The sequence below is a fragment of the Chroicocephalus ridibundus genome, chromosome 16 (genome assembly GCF_963924245.1).
Source record: "Chroicocephalus ridibundus chromosome 16, bChrRid1.1, whole genome shotgun sequence".
Taxonomy (NCBI): Eukaryota; Metazoa; Chordata; class Aves; order Charadriiformes; family Laridae; genus Chroicocephalus; species Chroicocephalus ridibundus.
In genome coordinates, this window is record NC_086299.1 from 6,997,260 (window position 1) to 7,019,626 (window position 22,367).

General features: G+C 47.6%; 2 protein-coding genes across 2 annotated transcripts; one reads left to right on the plus strand and one right to left on the minus strand.

Annotated features, from left to right (window-relative positions):
• Nucleotides 1–515: 515 nt before the first annotated feature.
• LOC134524131 (solute carrier family 2, facilitated glucose transporter member 5-like) lies at nucleotides 516–11,696 on the plus strand. The gene is made up of 12 exons (XM_063353843.1): nucleotides 516–667; nucleotides 2,285–2,383; nucleotides 2,804–2,964; nucleotides 3,458–3,582; nucleotides 5,263–5,415; nucleotides 5,493–5,618; nucleotides 5,911–6,098; nucleotides 6,496–6,606; nucleotides 7,098–7,199; nucleotides 7,612–7,687; nucleotides 8,821–8,948; nucleotides 9,598–11,696. Exons 1-12 carry the CDS (start codon nucleotides 611–613, stop codon nucleotides 9,829–9,831), a joined length of 1,560 nt encoding a protein of 519 aa, XP_063209913.1. The 5' UTR covers nucleotides 516–610; the 3' UTR covers nucleotides 9,832–11,696.
• A 99-nt stretch (nucleotides 11,697–11,795) lies between these two features.
• Nucleotides 11,796–16,995, minus strand: CA6 (carbonic anhydrase 6). Its single transcript, XM_063354113.1, has 7 exons — nucleotides 16,447–16,995; nucleotides 15,955–16,050; nucleotides 15,340–15,406; nucleotides 14,904–15,061; nucleotides 13,629–13,752; nucleotides 12,976–13,074; nucleotides 11,796–12,409 (listed from the first exon to the last, which is right to left on the minus strand). The coding sequence occupies exons 1-7, from the start codon at nucleotides 16,642–16,644 to the stop codon at nucleotides 11,796–11,798; spliced, it is 1,356 nt and encodes a 451-aa protein (XP_063210183.1). The 5' UTR covers nucleotides 16,645–16,995.
• Nucleotides 16,996–22,367: the final 5,372 nt, after the last annotated feature.

Here is a 22,367-nt window from a genome sequence, read left to right on the forward strand (position 1 = left end):
GAGCAGTATTTCAGCCCAAAGGCAGACACGCAATTTGTGGCTGCAGGAGGGTTAACGCTGTTCGGTTTTGTGGCTGTGGCCATGGCAAACACCCTCTCTGCTGCTGAGGATGCTCCCACAGAATGGCCCCTTTCCACCAGAATGTCACAGTTGCCGGGTGGCCTCTTCAGCTGCACCGTCCACCCATCAGCTGCAGGGGGAAGGAGCGGTGGCTCTATTGCTGTAGACTGGTCTTGTCCAGATGCGTATAGCTGGGGGAAAAGAGCTCGTTTAGCACATTTCGCGATATGTCTCCCCTTCTAGTTGGAGACGTGAGCCTGTTTCCCCTGTAGCTGGGCGGCACCTCTGGTTTGAGTCAAGATTTGGCGAAAGAGCTGACCCAGCGGCAACAGAGTTTAACAAAAAAAAGAAAGAGAAGCCACGAGGCAGTCACGCAGAGAAGGGGAATGGTCAGACGACAACTTTCTTCGGCTGATAGAGCTTGTCGTTGATTGGATGTTTCCTGAAAAGTCACAGAGGCGGGTTTTCCATGCAGGGCGTTTCCGTCCCCTGTGTTGTCTGTTTTGGCTATAAAAGCCTGTTACTCGGCATCTGCGGTTAAAACACCAAAATGAAGTTGAAAGGAGAGAAGCGGGAGAGCTCCGACTGCGATGAAGGTTCAAAGGGGGTAAGTATGCCAGGCTCCGCGCTTCCAACTTCGGCCTCCCACAGAGATGCAGGGCAAGCTGTTTGAGATCGGCAGGTACTTGGAAGGGAAGAAGACCGACGTCTTTTTGGCTACCACATCCGCAACTGATCTCCCAGGGAGAGCAGAGGCACCTGTGTTCTTAAGCCCCGTTTATGTTTGTCCGCAGCGTAGTCTTGTGCTGAGTCTCCTGGTTTTCTCTGTCTGCAGCTGACCGACCATGTCACTTCTGGGTGACTTTCCCCTTCCCTGTGTGAGTTTTCTTTCCTACGCTCTAATCGGTTCCAGGCAGCAGGTGCTTCTGGATGGGGGCTGCCTTTACAGCAGCGTTTTTTGTGGGATCTTGCACAATGCAATGCTCGTGTATGCCAGAGGTTTTCCTAAAAGTACTGAGCGTGAATAATTAACACCAGCGGCTCTTTTGAGCTCCTGGGATTTGTGTAATGAGAGCAAGGCAGCCTGCTTGTCGTCACAATGCCAGAATGTCAACAGTCTATTCCTAGAAAACGTAGCTGGAAGCCTCAGCTTCCTCCTGATCCTTGCTCTGAGATCGACTTGAATTTTGACCTGCAGTGCCTTAAACTTTGCAGACCTCTGGAGGTGAGCTGCTAGAGGCTCTGAGGAATAGAAGGAATATAAGGAGTACCAGCAGCTTTTTGGACAGATATTTATTAGGGAAATGACATATCCTTCACGTGGAACCTGGAGTTGAATGTTGGGACGTAAAACCTTGCAGATATTAAGGCTAATGACGGTGACAAAAAATTACATGTGTCTGAATGAAAAATTACTTTATTGACATAGCAGCAATGAGATATATTAGTGGGCTATTAAAAAAAATATATAAAAAAAAAAAATCCCCGAAACCCCAGTCACCACAGTAGGGCCAGCCTGAGGACTGAATAGAAGCGAAATTGTTGCGAAAAGCGAGTTGCTTGTAGCCCTGGGGAGTGTGTACCCACAAACGTGGCTGATGGTTGATCCTACTCCAGATGGCAATTTCGCCCTTCTGTTTAACTGCAGAGGCTGCTCTTACAGCCCCCAGCCGAGCCCTCCCTCAGCCTCTTGGATAAATTCTAATTGGCTTCAACGGCGATCGAATTAGATCCATAAACAGCTTGATCCTGAAATGTGGGAGGCAGAACAAGCCAGCATGTGAAAGCAGAGCAAATAAGCAGGAAAGAGATTTTGCCGCTTTGTGCAAAATCTTTTCCTTTTAAAGCTTTCCTCTGCCAATATCCTGTGTTATTTCACGAACCAATTTGCATGTTGGAGAAAAGAATAATTGCGTACAACTTTTTCCCTGCGGGGTGGTATTTTAAGCATGATAACTTAAAAACTATTCACCACCCAAATGATCCATCAATAGCGGGAAAGAGTAGAATGAATTACTGTAATGACTATGTGCAAATCAAGCAGAACAAAACGATTTATAACGAAAACAACCCATTGGACTTTCTTTATACAGTAGCGTGAATTGAACAACACAGAAGGCAAGTCTTAGGGTTATTTCATTATTTTTACTGAGTGTTGTTTATGCCTAAAAGCCAAACCTGCTTCTAAGGTGGTGTTTGTGTGTGGCTTTTTTCCCCTCTGCAGAAAATGACGTTTTTGCTTGCGCTGGTAGCACTGATATCTGCGTTTGGATCTTCTTTCCAGTACGGGTACAATGTGTCCGTCATCAATTCTCCAGCCCCGGTAGGTCGGACCCCAGGAGCAGGTTTACAAACAAAAGGAGGCAGGGGTGTAACAGAAGGTTCTGGGTGGGCAGGTGCTTGTGCTCCTCCATGCTCTGAATCACCAGGCACCTGGTGAAAAGTGGTTCCCCAGCAAAGGAGAGGTGGGTGTTCAGCTGTTCGGACTTTGCCCAGCAGGGACGGGGCACGAGGAATGCCTTCGCTTCTGGAAACCAGGCTAATCCTATAAGGCAGGATAACTTGTAGGAACAGTTTTCTAGTGCAGGCTTCTCCACCCCTCTCTTGCATTCATTTTCCAACTCGGCCATTCTGGTTTTTATCAAGGCATTTGTGTAAAGCTTTATGGCTTTTGATGTTAATTAGCTCTTACAGCATGAAAATTTTACTGACTGTGCTAAACATGCTCTGTATTTCTTTCCAGTACATGCAAGACTTCTACAACAGAACCTACTTCAACAGGACTGGAGTGCCTATGGACAGTGGCTTCCAGACGTTGCTCTGGTCCCTTACTGTGTCCATGTATCCTCTGGGTGGCTTGTTTGGGTCCCTCATGGTGTGGCCTATGGTCAACAATTGTGGCCGGTACGTGACAGTGGTGTTTAACATCCCTCACCAACAGTTCGCTGGGTTCAGACAAGACTTGCCTCACTGGTCACTCCAGCCTGCCGAGCCCCTCAGGAGCCTGACTGTGTCACACGCACCTTGATTGCACAGCAGATGGGCTGGTGATTAGTTGCCGGACTCGGCGATACCGGTTGCCTCCCACACATAGAAGAATTTATATGGTTTTAGTATAGTCAAGGCCAGGCTGTACGCTGGGCGCTGAGCCAGGTAGAGAGCAACGATGACAGTTCTGGGCTGGGGGCTAAGAGCGGGATTCCTGAGAAACTGCAGTTCTTTCTTGAAGCCTTCATTCCCTGCAGGAAAAATGGGTCAATCACCATTTTCTCTTTGATTAGTCTTTGGGATGGTGATTCATTTAAGTTTTGGATAGTATAACACAGAGGGGATCTACCCGCTCCTGGGGCCTTAGAAGAAATCACCGGAATCTGTCTCCTTCTCTATTGCTTTGCAGAAAGGGCACTTTGCTGATAAATAACCTCTTCTCCATTACTGCTGCAATCCTTATGGGAACCTCAGAGATAGCAAAAACCTTTGAAGTAATCATCCTTTCACGTGTTATCATGGGAATATACGCTGGTAAGTGAGAGGTTGGATGGTGAAAGGAGAGCAATAAACGTATTCTTGGCTGTGTGAAGGGGTTTTTTTATTCTCGTGACAGATGGTTTTACAGGTAGCACATTTCAGCCATACATCTGCATAACAATGCTGTACTTGCTTGAGTAACAGTTGTCATCTGCATGTCGCGGAACTGCTAAAGTAGTAAACTCTGGCAGTGAGACTGGAAATTAAGATGTACAGAGGAGATGTGTGTCTGTAGATGCAGCTATCCTCTGTAATAAGCATCTGCTAGGCGCTGGAGCTCCAACAGCCAGAAAACCTGATGATGATAATCTGTTTTTTCAGACAGCTTAAAGCAGATAGCCTAGCTTTTTTTTTTTCTTTTTTCTTTTTTTTTTTTTTTTTTTTTTTTTGCTTTTTAACATAATCAGAAATAGAATAATCCTTCTAATTTAACATAATCAGAAATAGAGTAATCCTTCTAAGTCAAAATCATTGGAGGCAATGCCAGATCCAGTAATCCAGTTCTGGAACTGCCTGTTCTTCCTGAAGGAGAAAAGAAACTTTAAAAGGGAGAGTGAAGGGTTCAGAGCCTCCGGGTTTATGGCAAAGGCAGTGGGAAGCCAAGGAAAAGGGTGTATGTGAGTTGCTGGTATAAGCGGCTGTATTAGAGCTACAGTAACATGGAACAAACAGCGTGGCTGGGTACCCCGTGCAGTACCGGACGGAGCGCATGCAGAGCAGGTTGATAACGATCCTAACAGCACTTAGGCTCAATTAATTGGCTTAGGGCTGGGTGAGACTGACATGCTCCACGGTTAATTAGTGAGTTGGGGTAGCCTGTAAAGATAAAATGAGAAAACAAGAACCTGACTTAGGAAAACAACTTCATCTGACGTAGGAAAGCAACTTGCAGCAGGCGCGGTTGGTGAGCTAAGGCAGAGGAGTTACAGCGTTCCAACGGGTCTGCTCTGGCTTTTGACTCTCCTAAGCCTGGCAGCTGCTCTTAGCACTGCTTCTCTGAATAAATACTAAGGGACCTGTTAACTGTGATCCCTCTTTCCAGTTATTTATAACTCATAAAGGAATCTGGACTGGCTGTCCCGAGTTGCCCTTGACAGCTTGACCTCGCTTGAACAGTGGCCGCCGTGCCCGGGGAGGGAAACTGAACACACAGCACCTCGTGAGATTATTCTATGTTTTCTGGTTGCTTTAGGACTGACTTCCACACCTTTTGGCTTTCAGATAATAGCTTGATTACCTTCGTAACTCCAAGCTCCTGGAGGCTAGGATCTTTAGAAATGTAAGATCAGTGTCTCGTGTGGTCACTTGACTCCGGGAGTTTGGGTTTTGAATGCTAAGATTTACAGCATAAGCACGGCAGCTGACAGCTCTCCGGGGTTACTGTGGGTAACCATGCAATGTTCCTCAAATAACCCGTGTCCTTAATGTCTATTAAAATAGAAATACTTATTCCAGCATGCTACTTCCAAGAGATCTCAAACCAGCAATGCTGTCTGCAAAATGTTACTAAGCATTTCTAAAAGCCAGCAAGAAATCACATCCCTCCACCCTCCCATCGGCTTGTTTGGATACTGATTTCTTTTCTTTGGTCTTGCACAGGGGGAAAAGGAATCTTACTGGGGAGTGTGCTGACATCAGGCAGCTGCATGTCTAACTTTGTTCTCTAACTACTAGGTCTGGCTTCCAATGTGGTTCCCATGTTCCTTGGAGAAATATCCCCCAAAAATCTGAGAGGTGCTATGGGGATAGTACCCCAGCTCTTTATCAGCATTGGGATCCTTGTAGCTCAGATCTTTGGTCTCAGCAGCATCCTTGGGAACGTCGAAGGTAAAGCTCAGGACTTTTCTGTGGGCTCCACTGGGGAAAGATTTCTCCTAGTTGTCATCTTGTCTCACTTGTTGCAGGCTGGCCCGTGCTGCTGGCGCTCACTGGGATCCCATCGCTAATTCAGCTCCTCATATTGCCCTTCTTCCCTGAGAGTCCCAGATATCTGCTGTTACAAAAGGGCAATGAAGAGGAGGCACGACAAGGTACAGTAGCATCCTTTAATGAAAGGGGAGGTGGAATGGGATAGATCTGACTGTCAGACGTGACTGAGAGCAGCCAACAGTGAAGCGAGTGTGAAATTCTTCATTGGCATGTTGCTGGAGAATGGAATTCCTGCGACATTGCTCCTCTCTCTGCATATGTGAATCCCCGACTTCCCACCACAGAAGCGCTGCTGCCCGTGGTTTATATATTGTTCTGTCTCGATTGGAAGCAGGAGAGCTTGCTGTGGACCTGCTCTCTAGGGTCCATAACTCTTCTTCCTCTCCCAACTAGCTCTGCAGAGGCTGAGAGGCTGGGATGATGTGGATGATGAGATAGAAGAAATGCGCCAAGAAGACCGGTCAGAAAAGGAAGAAGGACATTTTACTGTACTCAGCCTGTGCACCTTCAGAGGCTTGCGATGGCAGCTCATCTCTATCATTGTCATGATGATGGGCCAGCAGCTCTCTGGGGTTAATGCGGTGAGTGGGAAGGCATGTGGGAAAGGGCAGCGGGGTGAGTAACAAAGGGATGGATGATGTGGGGCAGTGCCAACACAGGAGCTAGAACCTAGGACGCAGGAGTACCCCTTCATCAGAGGCACTGGTTCTGCATCATGTTGTGGTGGGTTGACCCTGGCCAGTACCAAATCCAGTACACACATGTACTAGATACAGAGTCAAGCTGTCCTGTTAAGGATAGCTTGGATGTTTTTAGGGTAAGGTGCTAGTACCTGGATCCAAACACCGATGTCTCCAAAAATGAAAGAATTCAGTTCTTAGCCTTCTGTGCACCAGTTCCAGGATGTAAAAGCAGCCAAAATGGGATTCTCGCGTTCTGCCTTTAGCCACATAGAAACCTAGCTCTGGTTTTCTGCAGGTCTTCTACTATGCAGACAGAATATTCCAGTCGGCCGGTGTGGATGGCAACAACGTTCAATATGTCACTGTGTCGATAGGTGCCATCAACGTCGTCATGACGTTACTTGCTGTAAGTTTCTGTTGGGGCTCTTTGAGCTCTAGCTTGTCCCATCTCCCCTGTCCATCACTGTTGAAATTAGGTTGTGTTATTTACACATACTGTGATGCGCGTTGCGCAGTAGACGCCCTGCAGTGTCCCTTGGCCGAAGGCAGCTATGTTCACCAAAGTGATTAATCATGCTGATTTCTCACGCGCCTCAGAAGCTTTCTGTCTCTGGTCTCCAGGCTGATCTGCCCTCCTCTTGCTCTCCAGTGTTGCCATGCGGGGTGTCCATGCAGTTCCTGCTGGGACTGGGTACTGCGGGATGGCCTGCCTATTCTCTCGGTGTTACATCCGGCTTTTTGCTGTTCCTGGGTGATTTCATGCCCACAATCCATCGGTAGATGGTAGAAATTCCACTGAATTTCATAAAAGCTGAGGACTACCTTAATAAATTTTGCTGGAAAAAGAAGTGCTGTTCCCCAGGCGTCTGGTCTCTCACCCTCTTCTGTCTCTTTCAGGTTTTCATCGTGGAATCCCTGGGGAGGAGAGTCCTTCTCCTTGCTGGCTTTGGGTTGTGCTGTGTCTCCTGTGCAGTGTTAACATTGGCCCTCAATCTCCAGGTGTGTAGTTGAATGGCCGGGGTGATCCTACCCATGCCTTTCTGGACCTTCCAGGGAACAGGCCAGTGGTATATTTTGAAGTTGCTTCCACACCCTGCCAGGGACGGAGGGGACCGTATGAAAGGTCTCTGTGCTTTTATATCTACCTAGATTAGACCCAGGAAACTCTGTGATACTGCTTGTCTGAATACTACTTCTTGTACGTCATGTTCATTAAACCTGTTGCATCCATTTGTTGGAGGTGAGGATCACGCTCAGGCTATGATTTTTGTGGCTAGGCATGGACGTGTCTGGCAATAGAGGGTGACATTGGCTTTAGAATGTCTTCGAACCTTACTGTAAATAGCGCCTTTAATGTGCTGGTGATGTTCAGATAGGAACCACATCTAACCGGTGATTAAACTCTTCACAGACCACTGTCTCATGGATGTCTTACCTCAGCATAGTGTGCGTCATTGTGTACATCATCGGACATGCTATCGGAGCCAGTAAGTACGCACAGCCTAGTCCAATCCCCTCCACAGGCTGGGTAAAGCCGAGTGCTATGCTGAATTTCAAATCAAAAGCTTTGTGGAGCTGATCTAAGGAGATCTAATTTCTTCTCGTTGTGGCTGTGCACCTCGCTGATTGTCAGCAGCTCCAGTGATTTGTGGGCTGTGCCCCTGAGGCAGGGGAGCATCTGGCTTTGAAGAGAAAAAGCAAAGGCACAATTGTGCCTGTCACTGAGAGCCCCCCAGCAATATCTGGAGCAAAACTACGCTGAGATAGTGAGCGCTACCGACTGGGCAGAGGCCTTGCATCCCTAGGCAACAAATCAAATTAGATGCAACTGAAATTATATATGTGGCCCTGCAGATCACTTGGCAGAAAGGAGATGCGCAGATAGACACGGGTATTGGAAAGGCTTTGTCCTGACTCATCTTCTCTCTCAGCACGGTAGAGTTGTCTGTTGAGCTTGGAAAGCCCCGCCAGACCCTCGCTGGATGCAGCAATGTGGTTTTGAAATTCCTACGGAGGTTTCACTGGCAGATGGAATTACATCTACATACTTTCTGCTTATGCCATGGGTCAGATTCAAGTGCCGGGGGCAGGGAGGTCGCTGGAGGGAGACCACCAGGCCAGCTGGACCAGTGGCCTGACCCTGTTAATGAGAACATGGTCTGATTCTGCTCAACGATACCACGGGGCGGCAGTACAGGGCAGGGGCCTGAGGGCTTGTCCCACCAGTCATTTTTCCAACATCTGCATGTGGTGGGGTGTTTCTCTGTTTTTCTCTTTTTCAAGAAGCAATCAAGAAGCAGCTTAGTTGCTGCTCACAGGGTGCTCTCTGGAGACACAGTTCGTGTTTATCAACTTTATTTTACAATTTGTGCAGGGGATGGATTCATGGTTAAGGTGCAGCCATAGGAGAGAAGAGGTTGATTGCTGTGTGTGAGCATAGGAAAGTCATTTAGTTGCCCTGGCTTTTTTTTTATTTAATCCCTTCCTTGATTTATTGGGTATTTCTATACACTAGTAGTTTAGAAACCATTGCCTGCCACTGAAATGAATAGTGTAATCTAGGAATTCGGGGGCGGGGGGGATTGCCTTTGGGATTTCTGAATATGCAACTACCTTCCAGGTCCAATTCCCTTTCTGCTGATCACGGAGATGTTCCTGCAGTCATCCCGGCCTGCTGCGTTCATGGTGGGTGGGTCTGTGCACTGGATATGCAACTTCACCGTGGGACTTGTGTTCCTCTACATGGAGGTGAGATGCGATCACACGACAGGACGAGACTTCGGCCTAAAATTAGTATTTTCACCCCTGTGTTCTTACAGAGAGCCTTTTTAATCCTGAGAGCTGTAAATGCCCAAGCTGGTTCCCAATACCTCTATGCAGGATTATATATTAAGGGCAAGAAACAGATGTTAATCAGCATTCTTTTATCAGTCTGTTGCACATGCTTCAAAAGAAAGCAGTTATTTTTTTCAGGTGAACGTCTGATCCTGAATTCAGGAGCACGGAAAAGATTGCAAATTCCCCATCTTCCATTTTAGACAATTTTAGCTTTTGATCTCGAGGTCACCAGTTCAAACCGATCCCTACCAGTAGTGACCCATGAGTTCCTACAGTTGCCGATTTTTGGACCGGGCAAAGGGAGCTGGTGAATTTAGTTTGATTTACGTAACAGACCCTTGCCTTCCTTTTCCAGTAAATCCATGGTGGCTTCATAAATCCACAGTGGTGGTGTGAGAAGACCACCCCTGACTTCTAGTCATTCAACTTAAGATACGTGCCCATCACTGTGGCTGCTTTTTTTTATAGCTATTGCAGGGTTCAGCATGTCCAAATCATGTAATGTACACAACTGGAGTATTCCTCTGATCCCTGCTCTGTCGTCTTTTGTTGCCCCTAGGCTGGACTGGGGGCCTACAGCTTCCTCATCTTCTGTGCCATCTGCCTCGCCACTATAGTTTACATCTTCATTATTGTTCCTGAGACGAAGAACAAAACCTTCATGGAAATCAACAGGATCATGGCCAAGAGGAACAAGGTGGAGATTCAGGGTGACAAAGAAGAGCTTAAGGATTTCCACACTGTCCCAGGCGGGCAGACAGAGAAGAAAGAATTCGCCAGCATTGAGCTGTGACCCAGCTCAGTGACACAAGCCGGCACTTGGACTGGGTTTTGGTCAGTCACATGCAAGGAGTGCACTATATTCCTCTGAGGAACTGCCATTCATGTGTTTGAGGGTCCAGCATGAGTGATGCCAGGCCTTTGGCACTCTGGGGTGGAGAGAGCCTTATTTGTTCTGAGGTACTTTGTTAAATGGGTTGATAATGGCATTTATCCTGTCAACTCTTGTCCTTTGTGTGCTTCAAATGACTGCTAAACTGGAAATGCACATCACTATAATCTCGCCCCCTCCCTGCTCACCCAGCTCTCTCCTTCAGATCAAACCTAGTCCTCAACTGTTGCTGCTGAGTCCTTCCGAAGCCTTATTCTTGAGGTTAGGAGTCATCCGTCCAGCTGATGCTTATTCACTGCCGATTTATACCCCTTTTTTTCACTGGTACTCTAGTCTTTGAGCTGTTTAGCTCATTTCACTCCCTAGTGTTTACATTTCAGTTGCCAAAGAGCAAGTCCCTCTCTTAATCCTTTAATAACCCCCATATCCCTACTCTGTACACATGAGCCAGTTGGAGCTCATTCGTCCCAGAGACACGTGGTGTTGAACCCAGTAAGAACCTCCCAGCTGCGTTGCAGGGGTCAAATCCGGGCTGATTCTGTGCAGTGGGCTACAGGTTGGAGCCTGTGTTTGCAAACGTGTCCAAACTTGTCTTCAGCTTCTCGCACTGACTTGCTTAAATTTAGTATTTGAAATAACTCAGTTCTCAGGTACTTGAAACAACTTGAAAAAGTCATCAAATGATTTAGAGCTTGGTCCTTCTGCAGGTTTCTGGTTGTGTCCCCTAAGGGGGCACCATTCCACCTGAAGGCTGATTTTGTTTGGAAAAGCTGAGTCTGAAGAACTGGTGCTGACTCTCAGAAGAAAGTGCACACTGATAAAACCCGAGGATTTCTTAAAGTATTTTTTAATTTAATGGGTTGGGGGGTTAATTATGGCATAATTTAACATGGGGAAATTAAATTTAATTAATTGTTATGAGGACTGCTTCCCTCTGTTTTGAAAAAAGCAGAATTGTTGAACAGCCTGGCATGGATTTTGTTGTTGATGGAGATAGCTCTTCGCATGGTTTATTTTAACGTTTGAAGAAGAGTTTTATACCTGCCCTCAAACTTGTGATGTATACGTGTTGAAAAAGAAGCTGTTTCTGTGCTTGGTCTCTACATCCGTTTACAGAAAGGAGGGCATGCCACTGATGAAAGCACAATGATTGCGTAGGACCACACTGTCCTGCCAAGGGCTTTATGTACCCTGTCCTGTACAATACATCTGTAGGGTGAGGATTTGATGGTGAGAAATGGGGATTTGATGGTGAGAAGTGGGAGGCAGGATGCACGCAGGGAAGACTGTGAGAAATTGAGGCTTGGTGAAGGATGTGAGAGATATTTTTACTGGGACGGTGGTGAGGCACTGGAGCAGGTTGCCTAGGGAGGTCATGGCTGCCCCATCCCTGGAGGTGTTCAAGGCCAGGTTGGAGGGGGCTTGGAGCAACCTGGTCTAGTGGGAGGTGTCCCTGCCCAGGGCTGGGGGAGGGGACTGTGTGATCTTTAAGGTCCCTTCCAACCCAAACCATTCTATGATTCTATATGTCACTTGAGAAAGTGGCTCCGTTGACCAAAGAGAGTGGCTCTTTGGCATGTAGGAAGATCTATGTATGGTGACCTAAGTCAAACTCCTGGGAAGGATGTGACAGCACAAGGTGTTGGACTCTGCCAAGTTCCGCTCTATTCTTTACCTCTCTCCCACTGATGGAGGCTTTGCTCCCGTGTACCTACTTGGAAAAATGACCTGGAGCACTAGCGGGTGCATAGTGAGCCTATACAAAGCAGAAGGAGAAACAAGCAAATCATCTAAGGTTTTCTTAGTTTCCCCAGCAGTTTGGGTTCTTCTGCTGCCTTAAAAAAAAAAAAAAAAAATAGTTGGGGTCACTGACAGCTGGTGTCAGACTCCAGAACCACCCCTCCCAAGAGGGTCATGGAGGTTTCTCCCCATGCTATGATATCTCCCTTCAGTTGCCCTGGTTTGCACAGTGCAAGTGCCCGAACATCTGCAGGACTGAGAACTTGGCTCCACAGGTTCACATGAGTCATCCATCCTGCAAAACCATTGGAGAACGTCCCAAGAAGAGTGTCTCTATCTTTCCCAAGGACAAGTGTCCCTCCAGCCTGGCTCACGTACCCCTTCTGGATACTCTTTGCTTTACCAGCTGCTCCATTGAGCCATAAATTTGCCATTCCAGACTGGGAGGCCCATGCCATGCAGTAGTGCAGCCAGTCTTGTGCCTTGTGGTACAGGGGGAAGCTGATGAAATGGCCTCCTATCCATAGTCCCACATCTGTGCCTACGGTCATCACTAGCTCGTTATCCCTCTCCTGTGTGGAGTAGGAAAGAACAGTCTGAGTGCCAGTGTGCTGGGCTTTTGTCCAGAAACATAAGGTGAAGGCTTGGAGAGACATATCATGGCGAGGATGAACGTGGACAAAACTCTCAATGTTTTCCACAGGGAAGTAGAAAGCTGGAAAAGTGCTGGATTTAATACCTGAAATAACCAAAAAGCCAGCTGTTACATTTCCTGCGGTGTTTATAAATCAGCCCACATCCGAAAGAATATACCCATAGGAACAGGCAGGGCTGTGGCAGTCTTGAGCCACAGTAGCTGGCATGTGTCGTACCAACGGCGGGGGGGTGTGTGTTGAACTGATGAAAACTTTAGCTCCCTTACTCAATTGTTTGGGAAAAATCACTTCCCCCTCCCCTCCCTGTTTTCTCATCTTGTGTAAAATAGAGATGATGATTGTTTATCCTAGGGGAACTGTGAGCTTAAATCCCTCACTGTTTGTAAAAATGTGTTTACATGTTTCAGGAGAAAATGATGGTGTCACTTCTTTCAGAAGAAAGTCGCGGCGAGAGTAGCCAGATTAGAGCTAGCTTCAATGATGCCGTAGTTGAAGCATTTCCATCAGCAGGCCTATATGTGGGACAAAATTCTATCTGCACGTATCAGTACCAAACCTGTTAATGATTTAGGCCATCAAGGACAGTAGGGCGTGGGCTCTCCATCCTTGGAAGGTAAGCTGGACTCAAGAATAGATGTGTGTTTCTCACCTGTGTGGCTCACTCCATTCAGCAACTCTCTCTTCACGTCTTGGAGCTGCATCTGGATTTGTTCCAGCCTGAGGCTGAATTCTTCTGGATGGCATTGTTCTAGAGCAATCAGACAGCTGAACTTACAGGAGGCCAGGACCTGCACATGGTCGATTTTCTGCTTTCTAGTTTGTTGAAGGTCTGGGGGAAAACTTTTGTTTTAAAATGCAGTGTCTCACCTCCGTATGGTGCCTGGCTGACCAGCCACGCCAGAGCGGTTTCTGCAATGGTGAGTGTACCTCACCTGTACGGATGGAGACGCACCTGAACCCAGTATTCTTGCGTGGTGTCAGGTAGCACCACTCATCCTGGGAGAGCTGTGTGACCCCCTTGCAGTTAAAGCAAGGGGCTGGCGGCTGTGTGACACCGCTGCAGCCAAACAAGGGGCTGGCACACAACCTACAGCCACCACTGCGCCGTTAGAAGCAAGATGTATGGCAGGGGCCAAAGAGGAACGTGGGCCACCTCCACCTGCTGTGCAGGGACACTGCTGCTCCTGGGAGAGGCGAGCCCCACCATGCCCTAGCTTAAGTGTCTTCGACATAGCTCCTTCCATACAAGTTTCTTGTCCCTCCTGGGGGAAAGCCGGGATCCTCGCTGCTGGCTGCCCTTACCTCGGGTGAGTTTGGCGCTGAAGGAGGACTCCACCACCCGCCCGTTGAGGGGCTGAGCGTGCCGGTAGTCGTTGCGCAGCGTCCTGTTTTGCCAGTCCAGCAAGGTGTTCTCCAGGAGGCTGATCTGTGGGCGATGCGGGCTTATTATGGAGGGGAATGGGAACAACAGCTTTGCCTGGGAGTGCAGCGCAGATCCTGCAGCTCGGGATTTAAACAGAGTAATTTGTTCTAGAGGAACCCACAGCGTCTCTTGCTGAGCATTAGCAGAAGGAAAGGAACAGAACACGAGGGCTCTTACCAGCTAATTCAGGATAAAGAAATTTCGCCCGAAGGCAGTTTTTAACATCTGCGTGATGATATGCATGGATGGAGATTTTGCTGCCATCCTGTAGCACATTGTTTTCTCACAAGTGCCTGCTAGCCCTCCCCCTGCCAAAAAGAGTATTTCTTTTTCAAATAAGAACACGCTGTGATCCCCTACTACTGCAGTCTCCGCTTCATCTTGTTCTTCTCCTGGGAAAAAAAACATTTCTAATGCTTCTCTCTTATTAAGGAAGATGAATCACTCTGCAGGATTCAACAGTCAGATTATTACTTTTTCCTGCTAAAGCCTTTGTCCTGCCAAGGCAGGCAGAGAGCAGAGAAGGGGATCTTGCCATGGGACACTATTCAATTGCTGGGACAAGTGGGGTTGTACAGGGGACCACAAGGTCCTCTGTAATGCCTCTGCTGGAGCCTGGACAGACCCTCTCCTGTCACGGAGCAACTCACGGCTGGCACTCCTGAAATGGTGGGATCCAGCTGCACAACATCAGTGCAGACGAGAAAAAACCTGAAACAGTCTTCTAAAAACGTGCCAATTATTTTGTCGTTATTTTAACATTATAAATGGCTCTTTTACGGTTTGTAGGGGTGGGGGTTGGACACTCCTGCAGCAGTTTTTTGCCTTGCTGATTCTGCCTGGTCTCTTGTTTTTATAGTGCTTCAGGATGGTTGACCTTACCTGAGCAGAGCGCTTTGTTATCGCTCACCAGACCTCAGGTAAACTGCTGCTATACAAAAACCGGCCCTTGCTGTGATGTAGCATCACTGTGCCGTTGCAGTCCCCTGTAATTCCAGTTGCTTAGGAGTCTATCCCAAAAGCTCTATGTGAGAAATGCCCTACTAGATCCTCTGTTCCCAAAATCACTGTAGGACAGAAAAGGAAACTTGCGTGGAAAGGTGAAGCGTGGAGGAAAGAGAAACTGCTCTGTCTGGTAAACAGCCATCACTTACCTGCGTGTGTGACAGGACAATGGGAGAATGAAAGATGGTCCAGATCACGCTCTCGGAGCAAGGCGGGGTTGTTAGTGAGCCCTGGTACCTGTAGAAGTGTGAGAGGTTTTCTGGCAGCATGGCTTGGACATCCAGAGAGAAGAGCTTTGTTGATTGACCTCAAAAGGAAGCAGAGAGGCAATATATTAATAATTAATGGGGAACAAAGAGGAAGATGAGAGTGGTGTCAGAGCTGGGGTTGGCAAATCACTGCCACAGAATCACAGAATAGTTTGGGTTGGAGGGGACCTTTAAAGGCATGAAGTTGTGCGTGGCTGAGGCTGCTTGGCCACGTAACTGCAAGCAAAGCAGCAACAAAACGTCTGTCCCCAGACCCAGTACGTATGTACAGGATTTGAGAATATCCAGGATGGAGAAAGGCATTTCCAGGTCTTACCTGCAAACCTGATTTTTGCCAGTTTGGAAATGAATTCACTGTAGTAGGTATTCTCGAAGTGTCCATCCTAAACACAGCATAGAAACTTGAACAAAAGGTTAGTGACCTGCCTGTCCTTTTACACTACTAATGAGCTTGGGGGACTAATTGATGAATTGGGAGACAAAGAGAACAGATACTATTGCAGATCTCGATAGGCTGGACAATCACAGGCATGATAAGGTATGTACACGTAGATCTCGGGTAGAATAGTGAACTATAAGGATCCTTTTTCACCCCTTCTAAATCCCCACAAAATCAAGTGTTCCCACTGGCAAATCAGAGCAAGGCCTTGAGGAACAGCAGGGAAAATCTGTACAGATGATAATCCATCTGTACTTATGGGGTAAATTTTTCTGGGGCTCCCAGGTCATACTGGCTGGTACTGTGTCAACCCCAGATGGCATATGGAAAGAATGGTCCTGCTACAGCACAGCTTCCTCAAACCGGTGGCAGGCGTCATCTCTTAGGATAGATGAGCACAGCGAGTACAGGCTGCTTGTGCCTGGGTGGCGATTTTGGTACAACCAGCAATCACAGGCTGGCCTTGCTCCGCAGCCTGGGCGACAAACCTACCGCATACAGGAAGGCGAGCACAGCCAATCCGTTTGGTTTGTCTTTGGCTTCTTCAAAGCTTGCGTAGTCAGCTGAGTTGTAATGGACAATGTGCAGCTGTCAGAAGAGAGACAGGGTCATTTAGCAAGAAGTGATAAATGGCTTCCTCGGTGCTCTAAAGGACCCAAGGGGAGATTCACCATGCCAATTCCTGCTGGTTGTGCCTCCCAGCGCAGCCAAATAGACCTTTAGTTTAATAGGTTTGTGATGAATGTGGAGGAATAACTCCATCTTTGAAGGATATTAGTGCTATTGCAACGGCTTTTAGTCTTCTGTGCCAGCACCCTCAGGTTCAGCCCTTGCGTAGCACCAACTACCTGCACTTCTGGGAGCCCCATTTCTCCCGCTTGCTTCTGCATTCCTTCCTGCAGGCTTTGTGGGCTTCAGCATCCCATTTCCCCATTGCCAGCCTTGCAACGCGCCCTCCCTCCACCCCGCTCCATTCGCACGTACCTCTGCAAAGTATCTCATCCCGTCTATGGTGTGTTCGGAGCCGCTGGTCTCCAGGTCCAGGCCACCCCAGTGCAGATGCATCTGTACAGCTGTGTAGAGGCCTGGGAGCCCTCTGGAGATGTGCATGGTGGGTGGCAAATCAATCTGAACTGAAAAAAAAATAGGATTGGAGTCAGTAAGGGGTGCAGCCTTGCCCATTCCTGTAGCTGCACTGACAGCGCCTTGTGCTTTCTGCCAAGAAAACCCTCTCAGAAATAAGCTGGCACAGTCATGTTCTGGGAAATAACTCCAGTGTGCGAAGAAAACCACTGAAGCTTAAACTTAGGTGTGCATAAAATCTTTCCTGACCTCAGGCTTGTGCACCACAAAGATGACTGGGCGCTAGCTGTGTCTGCAGACTTTTTTTCGTCTGTTTTTTTCCCCTTAGGCACTAATAAAAGTGCTTTAATGCTCAGCTCTCTCCTAGCACATCACATCTTGCAGGGCTCTGCACAGATTTGTTAATGACTTAATTTCCACGGAAGAAAAGGGGGATAGAAATCAACAAAGTGACTGGCCTTATCTAACCTGTCATCAGAATTTCCAGTACTCTGGACTTTGTATTTTCTAGGAACGGGTGTGCCAGGCCAGAGCCCTGAAAATTTGAAAAAAGCTGCCTTAATGCTTGAAGGATTTGTAGAGACAAATCTCTTCGCTTCTCCTTGCCAAGGAGTATTCACAAAGAGACTATGAAACATTTGTCTTCCTGCTAATGCACTGCCACAAATCATGTATTATGTTAATAAATATGCCCAACCTAGGAGTGAAAATGGAGAATTGCCTCATCCTAATGAAAACCTAAAAATAGCAACTCTCCTTGCAAAATGGAGCACAGTATATACGATTCATTAGTCATAGTTTGGGTTTGTGAGAAGTTTCTTTTGGTTTTAAACTGTTTACAGACAGACAAGGTGAAAACATGTTTCTTTAATATCCCAAAGAGTGTAGAGTGGGGGGGAAAAAACCCATCTACCTTACCTTTTACGGAAGATCTCTGCTGACTGCCTTCTGTAATTACGGTTATTTACCTCAAGTACCTCACTATGGTTTCTACATTGTGTAAAAGCAGCCAGAGAACTGTGCTCTGAGTTTACGGGAAGCTTAACCCTTCCGTAAGATATTTTATGCAAATACTTTGCTGAAAGCATATGAAGGTAGGAAACAGCCCGGTTTTCTTCTACTTTTCACCCACGTAAAGTGTGTGTGGAAAGTGTGAGTGCTCTGAGATGGAAGTGCCTTACTCTGGCTTCCCTCTGGTTTTGCCAGGCAGTGGGAAATCCGCTGGGATTCTGAGCTCCGGGGAGACCTTAGAGCTCCTTCCAGTCCCTGAAGGGGGCCTACAAGAAAGCTGGGGAGGGGCTGTTTGCAAGGGCACGGAGCCATAGGACGAGGGCCAATGGTTTAAACTAGAGCAGGGCAGGTTTAGGTTAGACATCAGGAAGAAGTTCTTTACACTGAGGGTGGTGAGACACTGGCCCAGGTTGCCCAGAGAGCTGGGGGAGGCCCCATCCCTGGAGACATTCAAGGCCAGGCTGGATGAGGCTCTGAGCAACCTGATCTAGCTACAGATGTCCCTGCTGACTGCAGGGGGGTGGGACGAGATGGCCTTTAGAGGTCCCTTCCGGCCCAACACATTCTGTGATCCTAATCTGAGCACAACCATGCCATCTCCTAGCGCTTCTGCTCTGCAGTTTGGGCTCTTGTCCCTCGCTGCCTCACAGGACCCAGCACACGCGGCCAGCTTCTCTTCCCAGCTCCAGGAAATGAGTTAATGAAGGCCACAGTTGAGGTCCCAGTTCTAAGAAAAATCTCCCACTGGAGGAAATCGCACATACCCTGCATGAATGACGTTTTAATCTTCCAGAGCTCTGTGTGTCCTCCCTACCTACTACAGGACTAATCCTGTTTGGGGGGCGGGGCGGAGGAAAAAAAAAATCCAAATGCCAAATACAAAAGGCTTCATTAACCTAAGGTTACCTGTGCGAGTGCGTCTGCACAGACGTGTTAGATTGGTGCAAATTCCTTATGCAGACACTCTGCACTACTGCAAATAGGCTTTATCAGGCGGGATTAACCTGGTAATTACACAACTAGCGAGGAAGCGGAGCTGTTTCTAGGCGAGACGCTTGGTCTCCAGCGCCTGAGAGCCTGTAAGGAGAGTCCTGCTGATAAATCCATCTCCTGTCGCTTTCAGAGCTGCTAATGTGGCCCGGTGGAATATTTTCCTTAAGAGGTATTTCTACCCTGTCCCACCTCACTGAAGCCAGTAGGAACGCCTAGCCTGACCTCAGAGCTGTGAATAAGGACAGTCATTCTGCTTTGTGCTTGACTGAAGTGCCCCGCATCAGAAAATCGCTGTTTTGAGGTTAACAAAAGAACAGGAAAATACACGTGTGCAGTCAGAGATCTGAAAGCTAAACCTGCAGGAATTAATTAGTAGGCAGCCAGGGCAGCAATGCTGCCATGAGAGCGTCTAAGTGAACGCTGAGCTTGTGTGGGCGACAAACAGGAGTACTTATTCATTTTGACTTTTAGAAAGACAATCACAATGGTCTCTCTCTGAAGGCAGCGTGTCTCACATCACTTCATTGCCTTGCTCTCAGTCCGTCCTTCTCTCTCCGCTACAGAGGGGAAGAAAGGACTGTCGTGTGGGATTACAGAGCTACCAGTTTGGCTTCAAACACCTTCCCAAAAAAATACTCATTCCCTCCCCACTGCAGCTATTAGAAAATTCTCTCGTTGCTCATCTGTAGTCCAAACGCATTATCCCAACGGTACCAGCTGATGAATTATTTAGACAATGAATTGCAGACTGCAGGAGGGGAATCTGGGAGCTCCTAAATCATGAGCCTTGCCCTGGGACTGTGTGACCGCAGGCAAGGCTTTTGACCCGCGCTGTGCTTCAGCGCCCCGTCCCGAGACCTGAAATACTGAGCCTCTGCCTGCAAGGGAGGGATTCTCCTGTGCGTTGTACTTCGTGTGACCTACATCTACCCAAACCCCAGGTGCAAACTGGCTACTGAACTGTTCTCTATTCCTGTCGCTTCTAGTTCTTGTTATTGCACAGGGGCAAAAGATGCATTTTCTGAGTGCAGAGAAGAGTCGGTATGTACCAAATACCATTCACTACTATAGTCTTTTAGTACGCTGAAAGAAAGGGTGAATCTGTAACGGTCTAGCTGTCTTTTATCCCTTTTTAATGTCTGTCAGAGAAAATATCTTGCAGAACCATAACTGCCTTTTATTTCTCTGGTTCATATATGTGTTTCTGGAGAGCTTTCCTGTGTGATTGGGGAAAACAGCAAAACTAGGAGAGCAGGAGGAGATAGCAAAGCAAAGTAAGGTGAGTTTAAAAAAAAAAAAAAAAAAGGAAAAAGGGTATTGTCGTGAATAGCATTTCAATCAGCTAAAATGAATAATCTGTTCCTGCACTGTCATGAGCTTGACATCCTCCCAGGACATCTGCTCAGCCAGGGAAGAAAAAACTGCCTACCCCTACGGCAAAGCTGCCTTATTCCACTGCATTTCAATCTAGGGTCACTTGCTGGCCACAAAAGGTTTGTGCTAATGTTCTAGCTACAGCAGAATGCCGAGATGAACACGCAGGAGCTGTTCCTGTATCCTGCGTGCACTGGGAGAATACGTACATGAACTCATAAAGTCTCCTTTATGCCCCAAATGCAATATCATAACTGCATGCTACAGTGCCTGGGTGAAATCTCCAGAGGAGACACCACAGCCTGCTTTGTAGCTTAAACGCAGAAAGCTGTCAGGTTCAGGTGTGTCTTCCATCAGCTGTCCCAGCAGAAGGTATGTCCTTTCTCCCATTGAACTCAGCCCAGTTTGATGCACGGAAACCTGATCTCAGCAGTGCAGGATGCGACCCAAGAGGCGTGGATAAAAGGGTTGGGTTTTCAGGGCAGCCCCACCACTAAAGAGATCTGCATCTCAAAAATGTAAGGCCTTTTCTTTGCTGCTGCTGGCCTCTTCCCTGTGCTGTTGGCTGCCAGCATCATGCATTGCCATGGAAACGGGGCACAGGAGGCCCCCGGATGCCACGTGTGCAGTGATCCGTGGCACCACACAGTGGCTCGGGGCAGAACGGGGCTGGAGGGGACAGGCAGCATTTGCTGCCTTAGAGTTCTCCTTCTGACAGAAAGGTGTCTGACAGCTAGAGCTGCTGCAGGACCAAATAACCTCCTTGAGATGTATCCCTGATTTATGAGTCACACATTCCCAGCAATGACTTCTTCACCAGCTCCTCGTTTCGGGTAGGTAACGAGAAGGATCCCCCCAGTCTTACCAGAGTGACCGTTGTTGGTCATCGTGAAGTCCCCTTGCAAAGGCCCATCATAACCACTCAGCTCCAGCTGCAGTAGCTGGGGGTTGTACCTCACTCTTTTCCTCTGGATGTCAATTGGAGACTGGTGTCTGCCAGCACAGCCTGCAAAGTGCTTTCCCCAGTGCTCTTCATCCAGCTCGCCTTCTGGGTGGAGGAGAAGCAAACCAGGTTATTAGGACATGGTGAGAACTGCTGTTAGCTCAGGAGAAGGAAAACGCTCCTCATTTGCCAGCAGGGCATGCCAATCCAGTTATTATAACACCAGGAGCTGCAGCAATAAAAGGTTGCTCTGCCTTCCCTAGGGTGAAAATACACATTATTCTGCCTGCAGGACAACGGTGCTGCAAAATAAGAAACCTGCACTGCAGTCAGAGCTTACTGATCGCTGGAGACTGAACCTCCAAAAAAGAGAAGCAGTGTTTATATAGAAATGGGGATTTAAATGACTCTCAGCTGCTGAAGGCGTGGAATCGGGTTCTCAGCCAACGTGAGAGTGAACAGGACCAGGGCAATAGGTGGGCAGTCTCTGCTTAGGACCAGGAACTGGCAGCAAATTTGCTATTTTTAACTAGGGAGAGACATAACAAAAGAAGAATAGGGATGAAATGGTTTAAATAAATGGAATCTTGTGTATGTTTTCTGGGATAGGAGTGGTCTGGGGTTGCTTCGGTGTCCTGGGTGTGTTTTTTATTAACAAAACCTCCTCTCCTGAGCACAGCGCCATGCTTCTTCCTGGCACTCCCTTTTTACACACAACAAATAATGACAAAGTGATCCTTGGTGAGACAGATCCTGGCATGGAATAGGACCTGGGCGTCCCAATTTCAGGATTCGGTTGATTGCTCTGAGCTCTTGATGCCCCTAGAGGTTCCCCCTTTGACACGGGACTAGGAACTGAAGTCCCTGGCTTCACCTGCACGTGCTCATCGTCCCTGCAAGTATTTAATGCTAAAAACCTCCTGTGGTCACCTATGGAGGGAGCAAACGTGTAGGAGACCTGGCACGCTGGATGCTCTCCTTTTCCCAATGGCTCTAAGCCTCTAAACCCTAATTTGAATCTTTCCTGCAGAGGTCTGAGCGATGCTGAAACTATTAATAAGTGCTTGAACCCTTCAAGGCTATTTGCCCTCTCCATAGTGCTATATTTATGATTTTAAGCATAAGTAGAAATTTTGATTCTATCTCTGCCACGGCTGTGACTGACAATCAGTATGGAAACCTTTTCTTTTCCACCCCAGAACTGTAATATATTGATCCATGTCAGAGCCATGTCCGTCTGCGACAAACAGAGCTGGAGCTAAGGCATAATCACCGTGCGGTGCTGAACTCGCCCACCTCAAATCCTGCAGAGATGGCTTGGATGGAGAGGTGATTCTTTTAAAAAGAAAACAGTTCATCGTCCTAACTTTCAAATTATTATAATTACAGCCACATCTGGGGATTCGTTACTATTTGCCAATTCTTTTATTTTTATTTCATTTAAGCAGGTATTTGTTTCCTGACGTGGATGAAATGTGGGGGGGCTTAGGAGATGCAGACA